This window comes from Hypanus sabinus, unplaced genomic scaffold (assembly GCF_030144855.1).
Source record: "Hypanus sabinus isolate sHypSab1 unplaced genomic scaffold, sHypSab1.hap1 scaffold_293, whole genome shotgun sequence".
In the NCBI taxonomy this organism is placed as follows: domain Eukaryota; kingdom Metazoa; phylum Chordata; class Chondrichthyes; order Myliobatiformes; family Dasyatidae; genus Hypanus; species Hypanus sabinus.
Genome location: NW_026781079.1, coordinates 185,786 through 198,534, shown reverse-complemented (window position 1 = coordinate 198,534; position 12,749 = coordinate 185,786). Strand labels below are relative to the sequence as shown.

Below are 12,749 nucleotides of genomic sequence, written 5' to 3'. Positions count from 1 at the left end.
TGCACAACCTCTCACTGTATGACAGACCGGAGTTTCTTTGCAATGATACATTTTCTTCAAAATTGAATAAATAGTACTGGATCCTGATGTTTTTGGCAATTCAAAAGTCAAGAATCAGGCGTAAAATTTGTTGATAACATAGAAATCTACAGCACATTACAGGCCCTTTGTCCACAATGTGGTGCCAGCCATGCAACCTGCTCTGGAAACTGTCTCGAATTTCCCAAGCTCATAGCCCGCTATTTTTTGACGCTCGATGTACTTATCAAAGAGGCTTTTAAAAGATCCTATTGTCTTCATACACCCACCACTGTTATTTCAATTTATTTTATTGAGAATTAGAAGAGCAAAGAAGAGGTGACTGGAGCTTCTTTGCAATGTTTGCAGTTGACTGACATCTTTCCTGTGAGCAAAACAGAATGCGATGCTCAACGTATGGCCTCAGCAACATCCTGAGCTATCGGAACATTTAATGACCTGACTGATGCAGATCGATGTGTCAAGTGCCACTGTCAGCATCCGGTTTACCAGTGACATCACATCACACCTTTTATGCATCTTGCAGTGAACCATTTACCTGTACTGTTATGTCCCTGTTCCACAACACTCTGCAGGCCCTATCCTTTACTATGAAAGTGATTTCACAATTGCAAAACCTCACACATAACTGGATTCAATGCCAGCTGACAGTGCTGAACCCAAACAATTAGTTGATCAAAGTGCCCTCGTAACTTTTGACAAACTTGCTTCACTGTGTACTAAACCACCTAATTTGTTAGCACAACTGAAGCATTTTCTTCAAAATTGTTTGTAGAGGTAATGCTGGATACTGATGCTTTTGGCAACCCAAATGTCGATATTGAGACATAAAATTTGTTTAGAACACAGAAATCTATAGCACGTTGCTGCATATCTCTTGCTTCCTGAGAGCGAATACTTTGCAGACAGGTAACGAACAACTGTAGTTCACAGATCACATCGCTGCGTCTTCCTGAAGCAAATTATAAACTAATCCTGATGTTACTATGCTGTTTATGCCGACAGCTCGAATGTTGAAAAACTGCTCAGACTGTGGGAAGGGATTCGCTCGGTCATCCAACCTAATGGTACACCAGCGAGTTCACACTGGGGAGCGGTCTTTCACCTGCTCGGACTGTTGTCACTACTTCCTCCCATAGATGCTGTCTGGCCTGCTGAGTTCTGCCAGCATTTTGTGTTTTTAATATTTTACTTCGGTCAGTTTGCATCACTTTACCCCCAACATTCCAGATGCATGCAGTGCCCCCAGATGATTTGCTTCTGGAAGAAGGTACAGGATTTGATTAGACAGATTATTGGAAAAAAAGATGCCCTTTGATCCTAAATTATGTATTCTTTCTCTTTCAATCTTTTTATTAAGTTTCCAATAAACAATATTAATACTAATACATAGATATTAGGAATACATTAATAACAGTTAACATGTAGAAACACATATCCAAGTAACAAATGGAGTCTAACCTCCCAATCTCTTAGTAATTAACCATGAAAAAGATAATTATAATTATAGAAAAAGAGAAAGAGAGAGAAAACACAGACTAACCTAAAAAAAACACAAACAAAGATTGGGCTGCCATAGTTCATCGGTTATAATTATATTTTGTAGTTTAACTCCGCTCCTCTACACACAAAGAAAAAAAAAATACTGAATAAAGGATTCAGAAAGGGTCAACATACATCGCATGAAAACATTGAATAAAAGGCTTCCATCTTTCTTCAAATTTAACCAAGGGGTCCATAGTACTACTCCTAATCTTTTCTTAATTTAAACACGCAATCGTTTGGAAAAACCATTGAAATGTGGTAGGTGTATTGGAATCTGTCCATTTAAATAAACTCGATCTTCTGGCTATTAATGTCACGAAAGCAATTAAACAGCAAGCTGATGTGGATAAATGATGAGAGTCTGTCACTGGTAGTCTAAGGATTGCAGTGATAGGATGAGGTTTTAAATCATCACACAGAAGTGCTGAAATAATATCAAAAATATCTTTCCAATATTTTTTAACAGAGGGCACAACCAGAACATGTGTCAAAGAAGCTACTTCAGAATTACATCTATCACAAACAGGGTTTATATGACGGTAAAAACGTGCTAACTTATCTTTGGACATATGAGCCCTATGAACCACCTTAAATTGTATCAAAGCATGTCTGGCACACATTAATGAAGTATTAACTAGTTTAAGAATTTTCTCCCATTCCTCTGTAGATAAAGATGTTTGAAGTTCTCTTTCCCACTTTTATCAGAAGTACCTAGACGTATTTTCATAATCAAATCATAAATAATTGCTATTAAACTCTACTGAAAGCTAAAAAAAACGAGGATCTCTAATTATTGGTAAATATGGCAGCCAAGGGTGTATGACATAACAGTTTAATCTAAGATATAAATTTTCAACTGAAATTAAATTTCTGAAGTATATTAAATAATATTCCCATTCAAGTCTATGAAATGCCTTCTCGGCGTCAAGCAAAATAACACATTCTGAAGTATTAGATGAAGTCGTATATACAATGTTCATTAACATCCTAACGTTAAAATGTGAATAACGATTTTTAATAAATCCTGTCTGATCCTCAGAAATAATCTGAGGCAATACCTTCATAATCTAATGCTAATAATTTGGAAAAGATTTTAGAATCCTCATTCAACAAAGATGTAGGCCTGTATGGTGTACTTTCAGTGGGATGTTTATCTTTTTTAGGAATTAAGGAAATTGATGCTTCATAAAAGGATTGTGGTAATTTACCTACTAATAAAGCATCTTTAAAAGATTTACATAACCAGGGAGAGTAAATCTGGAAAAGTCTTAAAACTTCAGCTATAGTATAATGGGTGCATCTAATACCAAACGTTCATCAACTGGTAATTCCGGAAAACTTAGTTTCCTTAAAAATACATTCAGTATAGTAGTATCATCAGGAAATTCTGATTGATATAAATTAGTGTAAAATTGTTATATAAAAGATTTGTTAATTTCATCATGATTAACCGTCAAAACACCAACCCGTCTACGAAGTTTATTAATCTGACGTTTTGCCAAAGCTGCTTTTCAGTTGAATAGCTAACAATTTATTTGATTTATCACCATGTATATAGAATTGACTCCTAGATTTAAGTAATTGGTTTTCAATCGGCGATGTTAATAACAAACTATGTTGCATCTGAAGTTCAACTCTCTCTTTATAAAGCTCCAAATTGGGAGCAATAGAATTTTTTTGACAATATCTTTAATCCTATCAGTCAATACACGTTAATACACTATTAATTCATTTTTTTTTAATCCAGTGGAATATGAAGTAATTTGTCCACGGATATATGCTTTAAAGGTATCCCATTATATCCCACTGGAAATTTCTTCAGTTGAATTAGATGAAAAGTAAAATGCAATCTGTTCTTTAATAAAATTAACAAAATTTATATCCTGAAGCAAAATAGAGTTGAACCGCCATTGTCTAGTACTAGAAGTTACATCACTAAATTTAATTTATAATTTCAAAGGCGCATGGTCAGAAATGGCGATTGCATCATACTGACAATGACGGATGAAAGTAAACGAGAGTCAATAAAATAGCATTCGATTCTAGAGTACTTGTGATAAACATGCAAAAAAAGGAGAATTCTTTATCATTGGCAATGTAGAAACCTCCAAATTTCTAAAATTCCAGTGTCAGCTAAGAAGGAATTAATAAAAGTTGCAGATTTATTTGAAGGTACCTAATTGGGTGCAGACCTATCCAACATCGGGTTCAAACAACAATTAAAATCTCCGCCCATTATTAACCTATATTCATTTAGATTGGGAAATGATATAAATAGCTGCCTAAGAAATTAGCCATTAGTGCATAAACATTAGCCAAAACTACTTTTTGTTTATAAAGTAAACCAGTAATTAGTAGAAATCTACCATATGGTTCTGAAATTATGTCATAATGTATGAATGGGATCGAAGGGTCTATAAAAATTGAAATACCCTTCATTTGGTAGAAGAACTAGAGTGAATCTGTTGGCCTTTCCAACCTTAAAAAATGGCTGATTATCCTCCTTCTTCACATGAGTCTCCTGTGCAAACATAATCTGAGCATTTAATCTATGAAAAACCTTATAAAATCTTCTTCCGTTTAATTGGCTGATTCAAACCATTTGTGTTCCACGAAACAGAATTAACAATCTTATCCTTTCTCCTTAAATAAACTATATGGTATGTAAATGGTTAACTAAGTTGCATAGGAAGCTCATGAACCAGGAAGAGGGAAAAAGGTTTAAAGAGGAACCGGAAGTTACGACAATAGAGACATTTCTGTAGTTTCAAAGCAGCCCAAATGAAATGAAAAACTGGAGTAACAGAAAACCCCGCCCCTCCCCAAAGCCAAGAAACCTCACAAATATGCAGCCTGAAAGCTATCTGAGACCCAACAAACCCCCCCCCCCCCCCCCCCAATCTCTCTTCGTGGCAAGTCTGCAAATTTTAAAAGAAAAAAAAGCTCACTCCCCATAGCCAAAATATTACGAAAAGATTGCCAAACACAGACTAAGTGAAAAAAATACTTTGTAAACAAGGTCTTAAAAATAAAACCGAGTACATTCTTTACAGTAATTAATCACCATGTAAAAGCCTTAATAATTTTCTAAAATGAGCAATTAAAAATGAGAGTAAAATCATAAATGAAAAGAATGAAAACTTTAATGTGAAACAGACATGAACCCAAACAAAATATCCAAAACATCAGCCCAAGGACACGGTTTCACGAACTAAAATGTCCGACTCTATAAGCTAATTATTAACTAACAAACCCGAGGTATACAGATGTATAGAAACGGAAAATTGATTAAACATCCGATCTCTCTTCGAGAAATTGTTCTGCATCTTCCACTGATTTGAAACATTTAAATGTTTTATCAGGTAAGACTACTTTTAAGCGGGTGGGGTGCAGCAGAGCTGGCCGAAGATTCCTTTGATAACATTGCAACATGACTTCTTTAAAATGCACTCTTTCTTGCATTACCTCGGGGCAATAATCTTGAACTAAACAAAACTTGAGATTCTGCTATTCAATAATTCCTTTACGACGAGCAATTCGAATTAAGCGCTTCTTCGCACTCACGTAGTGAAACCGCAGAATAACATGACGTGGTATTAACTCTTTCAATGGTTTAGATTTTAACGATCTGTGCGGTCTATCGAGTATCATGGGTGACTTAAAAACCTCCGATCCAAAAGCATCCATTAAGAATTTAGAGAAAAATTCAGTAAGGTCCCCGCTCTTGTCGTATTCATTGAGACCAATTATTCGCAAATTCTGTCAGCGACTGCGACTCTCCAAATCGATAACCTTAGCTTTATACTGCTCCAGTGTACGAGTAGTCGAATTTAATTTCCTTTCAAAAGAGCTCTTTCTGGATTTCCTCTGTTTCCCAGCTTCAGTAAGCTCGCTGACTTGCTGACGTATTGTGTTCTCTTCTTCGAGTGCTTTCAATTTGCCTTTATTCTCCTTCAGCATTATTTCCAACGCAGCGAATCTTTTATCAAGTTTTTCCATCCAGTTTTTCATCCAGTCCAGCGAATCTTTTATCCAGTAAGTTTGAAATAGCTTGTAAAGTAAGTTGAGGCTATGTTGGTTGGTCTTTCTTCCCAGTTCCATTACCGTTTTTTTTTTGCCTTTGGCTAATGCCTTTCTTGTTCTGGAAGTCATTTCTGTCAATTAAACCAAATTTCAAACATATAAAGATGTTAAACTCACTTTGCTACATATAATAAAGGGGAGATTAGTACATTGAAAAAGGATCAGAGCAGAGCCAAAAATGCGACCTACTCCATTTAGCGCCACCAAGAGTCTCATTAAAATATGTATTCTGAACATTTATCCAAAGGACTTTGTAAACACCAAAAATGTAAGGTCTCTGCTTAATACTTTTTTGTTTTTTTGGAAGCCATATGCTGCATAATCTATTCATGGAAGAAGGCAATAACCAGTGCATTTTCACAATGGCTTAAAGGAATGACTACTTTTCGTGCTTAGAAAAGGTAAGCTACATTTAAAAAAAAAACAAATTTTGGGAAATTTGGGATATTTTCTACAAGTTTCTGGAGAACAATATTCAGGATGATGAAAGTAACAAACTGAATTGGCTGCTTTTTTAATGGTGGGGTGTTTGCTTTTATTTTTGTTTGTTTTTGAGATACAAATTGAGACACAGTCCCTATTTTGCAGGTTAGTAGAATGAAAGTAGTTGCAGAGAAAATAATAAATGCCTTTTTGGTTATTACAACATGAAATTGTTTGATTAAATGCTCAGTGAAATGATGCCATTCGGAGTGAACATGTTTATTTAGTAATCTGTTGTATTGAAGTAATCATTGGGATCGTTTGAAAATGTAGATAGTCAATCACATAGAGTGGGAATATTGGTTGTCCATTCGAACTGATGTCAACCAATGTGCCCTTCAATGCTGATACCATTTGCCCGTGTTTGTCAGGCATCCCTCTGCAAATTTCTTATCCGTACACTTAGCCAAATATCCCTAAAATGACATTATTGTACCTGTCACCACTGAACTTTTCTTCATCTGCATATTCACCATCCTCAACATGCAGAAGCTCCACCCCTGACCTTGAACCTATGCTGACCAGTTTTTAAGAAGGTTACTGTTCAAGTGGGCAGGGATGTGTGCATTCATATTAATAATAGCCTGTATTATTATTTTCGGTACCAGCGGATTGCAGGCAGTGTACCACCAAATGCAGTGACTTCTTTCTACTTTTGTGGGGGTTTTTTTCATATTGCTTAAACCATATTAGAGAGGGAGGGTCAAGCAGAGTGTGGGCTAGAGTCAGAGGGGAAACTTAGAGGCTTTGACTCGAGGGGCTTCGATAAGAAGAGGCTGAGACCAAAGAAACAAGCAAGAAGGGTAGTGTTTTCCTTTCATGATTGCTTATTCGGTCTTTGTTGCCCATAGTACAGTGCAGGCAGGATGGCAGATATGGCTCTTCCTTTAGGATGTGGGAGTCCATGAGAACGAGATGCTCTCCCTGATGACTACACCTGAGGGAAATGCAGCCAGCTCCAGCTCACAAAAGACCACATTAACGAGCTGGAGCTGGTGCTCAATGAAGTAAGGATCATCCAGGAAATAGAGCGATCGACTGGTAAGACTTCTGAACAGGTGCTTGCACCAAGTCTGCAGAACTCAGGGACTCGAAGGGTGAACAGTGAGAGAGGTAAAGAGAGAAAAAAGTCAGTGTAGGATCCCCCTGTAGCCATTCCTCTCATCAATTGGTATACCCTTTGGGTACTAATCAGCTGGAAGACCTATGTTGGCAAGGCAGCAACAGCCAGACCAATAGCACTATGGTCAGCTCTGAGCCTCAGGCTGAGCAATAGTCATAGGGGACTCAGCAGTGATGCCAGGATAGTGCATTGCCTCCCAGGGGCTAGTGTCCAGGATGTCACTTGAAGGGGAGAGTGAGCAGTCAGAGGTCATGGCACATAACAGTACCAATGACATAGGCACGAGAGGGGAAGATCTCCTACGCAGTCAGTTTAACGAGTCAGGAAGGAGGCTGAAGAACAGGACCTCCACGGTGGTAATCTCTGGATTACTCCCATTGCAGTGAGCTAGTGAAGCTCAGAACAGATGAATGAGCGGCTGGGCACATGTTGCCGGAGCAGGGTTTGAAGTTCTTGGATCATTGGAGTCTTTGCTGGAGAAGGAGTGACCTGTACAAGTGGGATCGGTTGCACCTGAACTGGGGGGGAGCCAATATCCTGAGAGGAATAATGATGATATTGGGGAGATTTTAAACTTGGAGTGTAACCGAAGTGAAGAGGCAGAGGGTGGGGCAGTTGCCGCACGAGTAGCGACAGCTTGCAGTGAGTTTGTGAGGAAGAATAAGCAGATGATAGAGCAATGATGCTCAGTCAGATGGCCTGAGATATGCCTGTTCGAAAGCAAGGACTATCATAAACAAGGCAAATGATATAAGAGCATAGATTAATATGTGGAACTATGATGCTGTGGCCATTACAGAGTCATGGATGCTCTGGAGTAGGAATGGCTGCTGAGTATGCTGGGTTTTGGATCTTTCAAAAAGGACACGGCAGGAGGCAGAGGAGGTTGGGGTATGGCATTGCTGATCAGGAATAGTAACACAGCTGCAGTAAAGGAGGAAATCGTGGATGTATTGTCTACTGAGTCATTGTGGGTGGAAGTCAGAAACAGGAAGGGGGCAATAAGTCTACTGGGTGTTTTTGATAGCCCCCCCGAATACGAGGGGCGATTACTATGTCTGTGGCCTAATGTCGAAGGAGTCGATTTTAGAAAACCTAGCACATCTATTTTTCAACTTAATCCCCTCCTCAGATATACACACTTAGTCCAGCAGTTGTGGAGCACACGGATCTTGGACCTCCAGAAAGTCCACAGCAGGGGTGATTGATAAGTTCATAGCCTAAGTAGGAGATTAGTTATACAGCTCTTGTTACATGCACGTGCAGAAAGTTTGAAGTTAATATCATCAGTTAATAACTCATCAAGGGTGATTGATAAGTTCATGGCCTAAGGTAGAAGATGGGTAGTAGTTGTTGTTATTATTACCAGTAGCAGAAGCCAGGCAGAGCACCACCAAATGAGATGATTTCTTTCTCCTTGCGTGGGAGCTTTTCTTAAAAACAGTAGCGATGCGTAGATGAAGGTGGAGCTGTAGATGTAGTGTATATGGATCTCAGTAAGGCATTTGATAAGGTACACCATGCAAGGCTCCTTCAGAAAGTAAAGAGGTGTGGGATCCATGGAGACCCTGCTTTGTGGATCCAGAATTGGCTTGCCTGTAAAGGCAGAGGGTGGTTGCTGGTGGTTTGTATTCTGCATGGAGGTCGGTGACCAGTGGTGTTCCTCAGGGATCTGTTCCGCAACACCTTTTTGTGAATTTTGTAAAGGACTTGGATAACAAAGTAAAAGGGTCGGTCAGTAAGTTTGCTGATGACACAAAAGTTGGGGGTGTTGTGGACAGTCTGGAGGGTTATCAGAGGTTACGGCGGGACATTAATAGGATACAGAACTGGGCTAAGAATTGGCAGTTGGAATTCAATCCAGTTAAGTGCGGAGTGGTTCATTTTGGTAGGTCAAATTTGAAGAAAGAATATAATATTAATATAAAGACTCTTGGCGGTGTGGAGGATCAGTGAGAATTTGGTGTCCTGTCTAGAAGACACTCAAAGCTGCTGTGCAGGTTGGCAGTGCTGCAAAGAAGGCTTATGGTGTGTTGTCATTCATCGACTGTGGGATTGAGTTCAAATGCTGTGAGGTAACATTACAGCCAGATAAGACCTGAACTATACCCCACTTGGAGTATTGTGTCTATTTCTGGTCACCGCACTGCAGGATGGATGCAGATACTATAGAGAGAGTGTAGAAGAGATTTACAAGGATGTTGAATGAATTGGAGTGTGTGCCTTATGAGAATAGGCCTTTTCTCCTTGGAGTCTGTGCAATGTCCTGTCCAGCCAATCCTTCAAGGAGAAGTGTGACCCTTTATCTGGAAGGCAGAGACCGAGAGTCCATTAGACTCACCTTCAGACAGTCTTCAGATGTCTTTGGAGGGCCAAAGGAAATGATAACAGTTCTCGCAGAGCTGCAGGATTGGTAAACTTGCATACTTAAGCATTACTGCTGCGAAGAAAAGTCACTGGATTTTCAACAAAATGTTGGCAATTTGTGATATTTGGGCACATTAGGCCTTCCATTCAGCAGTGGAAACCCTGCTTTGTTAATACTTGATTAAGTGTGACCGCCAGACGTAATGTAGCCAATCCTCACCTGCCCACTGATATGAAGACAATTGCTGCCACTAGAACGTGATACACAATAACTGACTGACTGCTCACAACCTGTTAAAGAATATGTTAACGGAGATCTGGCAAGGTGTTATTTTATGAAATAATCTCAGAATACATGATCAACAAGAAAAATGGTAGCATTGCAATTCTATAGGACGTTACTGTGAAATGCAGCCTACTCTTAGTCTAACTCTTCCCCTTCCACATACTTCTCCATTTTCCTCTCATCCATTTCCTTACACATTCCTTAAATCCCATTGATGTATCTGCCACTACTACCACCCCAACAGGATATTCCTCACACCCACCACTCTCCGTAAAGCACTTAATTCCGATAGTCCCCACCACCTCCCCATATATTTCCATCTGATCACATTGATGTTGTACCCCCTTGTACTAGCCATTTCCACCCTAGGAAAAAGTCTCTGGCTGTCCACTCTATCTATGCTTTGTACAGTCGGCCCTCCTTATGCGCGAGAGTTCAACCAACTGCGAATCGAGAAAACCTGGAAGTGCTCTTCGAGCGCTTGTTCTTGGAGCATGTGCAGACTTTTCTTTCTTGTTATCATTCCATAAACAATGCAGTATAACAACTATTTACATAGCATTTCCATTGTATTAGGTATTATAAGTACTGTAGAGATGAACAGCTACATCCAGTGTTATTTAGCGTCAGTTAGTCAAATGTTTGTCTTAGAAGATAGTATATATTTTACCTTTCTATGCATATAGAATACTCAAGAAGCATATGTATTTCAATAATTAAACCACTGCGTTGCTCAGTAATAATTGTAGCTTTAATCGGGGCAGGGCCTTTCTCACTTTATCCTTTAAAATTGGTCCGATCGTTGACAGACTGTAGCCCAATGCTTTTTCAATGATCGATGGCGTTTCACCACTTTTCGATCGCTTTATTATTTCTACTTTATTTTCAATCGCGATCGTGATTATTTTCATCAACAGAAACACTGCGGATTCAGAGCTCTGCTGGGTCCTAAAGACCACCGCTCTCAGAATGTTCAATAAGGTCCGGAGTTCTGCTGGGTCCTAAAGTCCACTTTCTAAATGACCTTGAATGTAGATGGATTGCTGGTGCCAGATGGGATGGTTTTGGTATTTCAAAAACTGCTGATAACCTGGGATTTTCACAGACATCAGTCTCTGGAGCAGGGGGTCCCAACTTTTGTTCTGTCAAGGACCCTTACCTTTAATTGACTGGTCCATGGACCCCAGGTTGAGATCTCCTGCTCTCGAGTTTACAAAAACTAATGCAAAACAAAAGACATCCAGTGAGTGGCTGTACTATGGGTAAAATTCCTTATTAATGAGAGAGGTAAAAAAATAGCTAGACTTGAAACCATGTGTCCTAACAGTAGTTTACAGAAGAGCTCCTCTGTAAGCACAACAGGTCAAACCTTGAAGGTCATGGACTACAGTGGTTGATGACCACATGGGTTTCTTCTCCTGTACCTAATAAAGCAGCTACTGTATGTACTTTCTTCCAGGCATTCCGAGGAGACCAGAGCTGGACAGCAGAATCCGTAAAAAAAACACTACACAAACTCAATGAATGGCAAGAGGAATTTTCATCTTTATTTTCTGCAAATACCAGTTTGTTGATGTAAGGGGTTCCTTCTTTGTGTTACGGCATATGTTAATCAAAATGGCTTCTATACTTTGTTAAAAGTAAGAGTTCTTCTTTGTAATGCGAGTGCTTCTTCTTGCAGAACACTTTCGCAGCTTGTTTGGGTTTAAGGTTGCTGATGACGGGGATTGTATTCATTTGCTAACCAGTTTTTGTTGGATGTTACTGTCTCTTGTTGGTCTGGGAGCGGGGATTGGGCGGTCTTTTGGGAGAGTCGGAGAAGACGGCAAGGGAAGTGGACGAGTGTGTGCGGCACTGCCTGTCGATCGCTGAGGCTGGCCCCTGGTGCAAGGTCGAAGAGAGCGACGAGCGGTGGAAGGATTAGTTGGTTGAGCTCCAACGATGTGCACTAAATTGACTGAAATCTGATAAGTTTTGGCGCCTGTTCTTTTTTTTCTTTTCCTTCATATACTGTATTCCAGTTACACTTATAAAGTATATTCTGTAAACCTTCCTGGTGTGCTGTTGATATCGTGTGTGCGAGTTTGCGTCAGCGCGTTTTCCACAGCATTCATTTACATGGGAGACACGGTTTTGCGGGTGAACAGATTTTTCCTCCAGACATACATTTGGCGATGTGATAGCGTTAAATTTGTGGGGTGCTCGTGTCCGGGATTGAATTTTCACTACCTGTGGGTAATCGCGCATGTCCAGTAGTGCGGAGATGGATAGAGATAAGTTTGTAAATTGGTGCGTTTTGGAACGTGTATGGTGAGCGGCATGGCTTTTCGGGTTTGGGATGGTGTGTTAGTGCAGGGATTTGAGTTTGGTAAAAGGTATGGGGGTGATCGAGCTGGTAGCACGGAGGTGCGGGAAAGAGATGGAGGCAAACTGGGTGTTTGTGCGTACGGGTGCTGACGTCAGGTCGTTGGAACTGCCAGTGACAGTCAGCGGGGCTGTGGGGACTCCACACCATCTCAGAGGACGGAGGTGAGGAGACACCGGAGGAGGAGCTTGATGTGTCCCCAGGGGACGTGCCAGTAACCATTAAAGTGGGGAAGCTTGGCCAGGCCCCGCCCCCAGATAAGCGTGGAGGCCTCCGAGCTGGCAGCCGTCCTAGAACTCCCTGGTGGGAGTGGCCGAGGCCGCGGCCGAAGCGGGGGGTTTTCTCAGGAGCCACGCGTACTCTGGACAGAGTGTTTGACTATGAGACCTGGATCGAGTTGACGACCCAGTTGTTGGAGGAGCGGCCAGGCTCGGATGAGGAGAAGCGGCCAAAGTAGT

General features: G+C 40.4%; 1 protein-coding gene across 1 annotated transcript in view; it reads left to right on the top strand.

Moving 5' to 3' along the window:
- Positions 1-11,979, top strand: part of LOC132388285 (uncharacterized) — a 54,418-nt gene extending 42,439 nt beyond the window's left edge. Inside the window, exons 13-14 of the mRNA XM_059960623.1 lie at positions 5,975-6,068; positions 11,386-11,979. Of these exons, the coding sequence (XP_059816606.1) occupies positions 5,975-6,063 (89 nt within the window). The 3' untranslated portion in view covers positions 6,064-6,068; positions 11,386-11,979. The remainder of the gene's footprint in view (positions 1-5,974; positions 6,069-11,385) is intronic.
- Positions 11,980-12,749: the final 770 nt, after the last annotated feature.